At 40.5% G+C, this 5,461-nt stretch overlaps 1 protein-coding gene across 1 annotated transcript; it reads right to left on the bottom strand.

Annotated features, from left to right (window-relative positions):
* Window positions 1-1,435: 1,435 nt before the first annotated feature.
* LOC104592682 (glyceraldehyde-3-phosphate dehydrogenase A, chloroplastic) lies at window positions 1,436-5,210 on the bottom strand. The gene is made up of 5 exons (XM_010252125.2): window positions 5,052-5,210; window positions 4,855-4,971; window positions 2,734-3,035; window positions 2,379-2,623; window positions 1,436-2,176 (listed from the first exon to the last, which is right to left on the bottom strand). Exons 1-5 carry the CDS (start codon window positions 5,091-5,093, stop codon window positions 1,674-1,676), a joined length of 1,209 nt encoding a protein of 402 aa, XP_010250427.1. The 5' UTR covers window positions 5,094-5,210; the 3' UTR covers window positions 1,436-1,673.
* Between the last annotated feature and the right edge of the window lie 251 nt (window positions 5,211-5,461).

The following is a 5,461-nucleotide window of genomic DNA, read 5'->3' as shown; positions in this document are numbered from 1 at the left end:
AGGATTTATTCAAGAAAGTTGCGAGGGCTGAATGTATGGTGGGTTGATTAATTTTCTACTTTTTTTCTTATTTCGGGTTATGAAACTCATGTTTAGAGGAAATATTATTTTAACGTTTCCATTGTTGTGCATCTTTTCGCCTATATGATGCCTAATGGTGTCCAATAAGCAATAACACTTGTCTAATAAAACAATATAATTAAATATATATATATATATAATTGCTGCATGCATTACATTTGTGTCTAATAAACTGCCTCCCAATTTCCATTGCATGAACACAAAGCACACACAACACCATAAAACTAAACATGCTCAACTAAAGTGTACTACATTTCTACCTTTATTTTTGGCAATAAAATAAAATGAGAACTTGGTTCACTCTGGAGTGAACTTAGTCTGTAATTTGTATATTTATATATACGCCAAGGTCTACTGCATGTATAGTATATACAGTAAACCGGTATGTAGTGCGGCACGGCGAAATTAGAATTTGTTTTCATATTTCAAATTTCAAAATAAATTAATTAAATGCAAAAGAAGGCTAACTAACTTAGGCTCGTTGGGTTTGTATTTTCAGGGTGGGTAAAAGTTCGTTGAAGAGACTTTCCAAGGTTTGAGGCAGAAACTGACAAGGCGCGAGATAAAAGGAAGACTTGGTAGCGATGATGAAGAGTTTTTGGCAGACAGTAAGGGATTTAGGTTTGGTGGGCTCCCCTGAAGTAAAATATTACAAAGACATTAATTTTTTTTGTGGATGCTTCATTAAAGCAGAATTGAGAAGAAAGAAGGCGGTAAGGGATAGAGGAAGAGGTAAGTCCTTTTGCTAAGCTTGTACATTGAATTAGGGTTGTTTACAGGTTGAGTTGCGTCAGTTAATTGATGTTTTTTCAATCGATCCGACTTGGTCGGGATACCTGAAATTGAAACTGAAACCGATCCTGTATTAAGCAAAACCGACCTGATCGATTTGAGTCGGGTTGGGTCGGTTTCGGCTCCACTTAGTGATGACTTAATTGTTGTACAACCTAACTTGTAACTAGGATAGAGACAAATTAGTTAAATAAGAACTAAGTAGGTAGTAATTACTAAGTAGGAACTAACTACTAAGTCGGTTCGGTTCGAATCGGTTTCGATTTTTACACACGAAAATCGAAACCAAACCGAATCATCGGTTTATGATTTTTTATAACCCGAAACCAACTGGTGCTGAAAAAACCTGGCCAACTCAGGTTGAATCAGTCCAAATTGATCGGTTTGGTCAGATTGGATCTTCTTATGAAGAGCCCTAACTGAATGTTGGGTTGTTATTGGAAGTCCTGGTTTCGGTTTCAGTAGTGTTTGACCTTTGGAGTCATTGGTTAAGTCTGGAAGGTGGTTGTTTTGGTTATATCTTTGTGCTTTTTGAGTTTTTGTGTCGCCTAGTTAGTTTCGGTTTGTATTATATTCTTTTCTTATTATTATTCAAAAAAAAGTTTAACAATGATACAGTGAAAAAAAAATAGCAATTAAGGAAAGAAAAAATTAAAAAAAAAAGAACAAAGTTTACATTATTTCAATACATTTTCGACAAATTAGATCGATAGAGCTCGCTTTAAAAATGCATGCATGGCACCCTCCTGAATGGTGACTCATGACGGAGCTGAGTACTGAAAGAGTAGTAATGTATTTGGTCATTTCCAGTTGTTGGCAACGATGTCGGCCAAATCAACCACCCTTTGAGAGTAACCCCACTCGTTATCATACCAAGCAATCACCTTAACCATGTCATCTCCCATAACCATGGTGAGGGAAGCATCAACAGTTGAAGAGACATCACTGCACCTGAAGTCCACGGAAACAAGTGGCTCGTCACAGACGGAGAGGATGCCCTTGAGTTCCTTGTCGGCAGACTCCCTGAATGCAGCATTAACCTCCTCAGCAAAGGTCTTCTTGGACACCTGGACAACCAGGTCCACGACGGAGACATTGGGAGTGGGGACACGAAGAGCAATTCCGTTGAGCTTGCCCTTGAGGGTCGGCAGAACAAGCGCCACGGCCTTGGCAGCACCTGTTGATGTTGGGACAATGTTGAGGGCTGCAGCTCTTGCACGTCGGAGGTCTCGGTGACTTGCATCAAGTAGTCTCTGGTCTCCGGTGTAGGAGTGAGTGGTGGTCATGGTACCCTTGATGATGCCTGCAACAGCAGAAGCCATATATATATATGATCATTAATTAGTTTCAAGTAATTAATATTTAAGGGACTTGCTAATTAGTGTTAATGAATCGATCGAGTTTCGAGTCACGCAAGCATGGCGACTACTGCTGGCTAGGCTAGCTGCATGTATGTGTAGCTCTAGTATCGATCATTTATTAATTTAATCAGTAGTGGTGCTTACCAAACTTCTGATCCAAGACCTTGACGAAAGGTGCAAGGCAGTTGGTGGTGCAAGATGCATTACTGATAATGGTCTCGTCCGGGTTATAGGTGTCGGCATTGACCCCAACCACATAGGTTGGGATATCACCCTTCCCGGGGGCTGTTATCAGCACCTTCTTGGCCCCAGCTTGGATATGCTTCCCTGCACCTTCCCTGTCAACGAACACACCCGTTCCTTCGATCACCAGATCGATCCCTAGATCCCTGCGGTGATATATTTATATAGCTAATTAATTTGAAGGTACGGTCGAGACCAGAAAAAAAAAGGGGAAAAACATTAATATTGAATTCGAAAGTGGGTCTTGCTTGCTTACTTCCAAGGGAGGTTGACGGGGTTACGATCCGAGACAACCTTTATGATCTTACCATCGACCGAGATGGCATTGTCACCAGCAGGTTTGACATCGGCCTCGAAGATGCCGAGGGTGGAGTCGTACTTGAGGAGATGTGAGGCCTGCTTCACACCGCCGGTGTCATTGATGGCGATGACATCCAGCGGGGAGTCCTTCCTCCCGTGCCAACACCTCAAGAAATTCCTCCCTATTCTTCCAAACCCATTGATTGCCACTTTCAGCTTCGCCTCTACCACTCCTCTCTTCTGACCGTTTCCACCAACCTACACAGCGACAGGGCAAAATATTTAATTTATATATATATATATATTTGGTCTTCAAGCCTTAATTCATATCCCCTGCCTATAGGGAATTTAACTTATATTGATTCTACATCACAATACCCCGGCTAAGGGCTAAGGGTCGCAGATTTAAAGACTCGTTGACAGATCTGAAATCTAACAAAACAACTGTTACCGGATAATTAATTACATAACCACAATGATTAATTGTGGACAGGTATGCGGGGGAGGGTGATATTCTGGCCCATGGGAATTGGGATGGATTAGGCCTAAGAATATATGTATGCTGGGCCAGATCCACCTAGCATGGTCAAGTTTAATATTCTCTCTCTCTTCTCATACACGGGCAATATGATCATAAATTGGCCCCATTTGGCATGGGCTGTTGGTTTTTTAGAAGCCCAACAGTTCACATTTTGATTTTTTCCCGTTTAGTTGGGAAAAAATCTAGCTGTTAAAAGTCGTAGCCACGAAAAGATATGGAAAAGATGCACGAATAGATGTGCCTTAACCAAATGGTCTTCAACCTGTTAATATCTTGATGCAAAAGCTCTTATATCATCTTTTGACTGTCAAAACTTTCAGAAGATCTTTTAAAAAAGACTTACCAAATGATCCATTTGTTTATTCGTTTCCTCTGCATTTCAATTTAGGTATGTTACCTGAAAAACTTTAACCAACCACAAATTCACGTACTGAATAGCAATTCATTGGTTACTGATTGATTGCTTGCATGATACCAGATGGTTAATGGCTCATCTTAGGCCCACATAGTGTTGGGCTACACTATCTCCTATCTCGTTTTCATTTTTTCTTTTTTTTTTCTTTTTTTTTTTTTTTGGAAATGCTCCACAGGTTAGTGTTTATTGACAAAATTGTCTAGGTCAGCATAAATGTAATTTTTATGACCAAACTGCCCCTAAATGGCATGACAACCTTATTAAACATATTTTTATGTCAGCCTAATTTTTATTCAATACACCTTTGTTCTAACTGACATCAGATAGAAGTGGATGTTGGGTACTACAGGAGCCACATTTCTTCTTCTTGACCATAAATATTTTCTTGATCTCGGTTCTTGTTGCATTTGAAATTAATGTGACGGGTTTTCTGGACGCTTTAAAAAATTATAGAGTTTAGAAATGCTGATGTGTTTTAGACAATTTCCCCTCTTTTTCTTTATTGTTCATTTATTTTGCTTAATTTCAACTTTCAAGGTTCTCTTCAGTTCTCGCCTGAGAGTCTGAGAGTCTGAGAGAGTGAGACACGAGACAATTGATTGTCATCTTAACATCAAGGACAGCATGGATTTGGGATCGGAGGACCACAATACCTTATTAGTTCATCATTGTATCCAGAGTGGATTTTTACCAGAGGGAAACTATTAAAAAGAAAAGAGGTAATAAGTGAGACGTAGCAAAACTAGGCGCTTGAGTAGACGAACCAATGCAAAATGGGTGCTATTTTTCCTGATAACTGAATGAATGGAAAAATAATCTTCACAATCCAAAACCAACCGGCCAGCTTCATGACATCTACGATCATCGAATTATTTATGGAGGATTCAAATTCAAACAATTCAATTAGTGATAATCGCCATTGATGTAAGCGAACTCTCTTTCCCATAACTATGTCTATGTCCAAAGATGGTACTGTATTTGCATGTAACTTATGACAGACTCAAACGGGAGATCATCATCATCATCATCCCTTCTGTGCAACAAGGGTTGTGGTTTGTGTAACAAATTTAAAGAAAATTTTAGCACACACACTGATCATGACACAGAACGAGAGCGCATACCACGGAGGTCTGGAAGGCAATGACGGATAGCAAATCGTCGGAGGCTTTTCTGGCGAAGGGAAGAGAAGCGGATGAGTTGCGGAGGCCAGAGAATTCCGAGAAGCCCTTGCCGTTGGCCTGCACAAATATATCAGAATGATTAAAATCACCACTAGGATACCGTAAGTGAAAGAAAGAAGCCGAAAGGCGAAAACCACCTGCAGAGCAGAATTGGCTACAGAGAGAGTAGCCGAAGCCATGGTAACGAACTAACGAAGAAGAGAAGCAGCAGTAGGTGAAGGGGAAGCGGTGGAAGGAAATGCATTTGTTTCAAGTAAGCAAGGGGATAATAAAAGAGAGGATTAGATTCTGGATAGCCCCCTCAACGAACGAATGGCTGTGGTTTGTGCATTGTGCTTAATTTGGACCCATCGACTGGTCTACTGAATCCCGATGACGAATCACCGTGTTCGTGTTGGGCCTTCGTTTCCTTGGGCCTGAGTCACTGGGTTTCAATTCAAATGTGGGTATGAATAGTTAGGAAGGAAACCCAGCCACAGTGGTTTGGTACTTTGGTTTGTGTGGATTTGAGGAGGGTTGTACTTTGGTTTGAAGTCTGTACTGATTC

This window comes from Nelumbo nucifera, chromosome 3 (genome assembly GCF_055504915.1).
Source record: "Nelumbo nucifera cultivar China Antique chromosome 3, China Antique-T2T, whole genome shotgun sequence".
NCBI classification, from domain to species: domain Eukaryota; kingdom Viridiplantae; phylum Streptophyta; class Magnoliopsida; order Proteales; family Nelumbonaceae; genus Nelumbo; species Nelumbo nucifera.
Note: the sequence above shows the minus strand (reverse complement) of the source record. Positions and strands in the feature narration are given on the sequence as shown.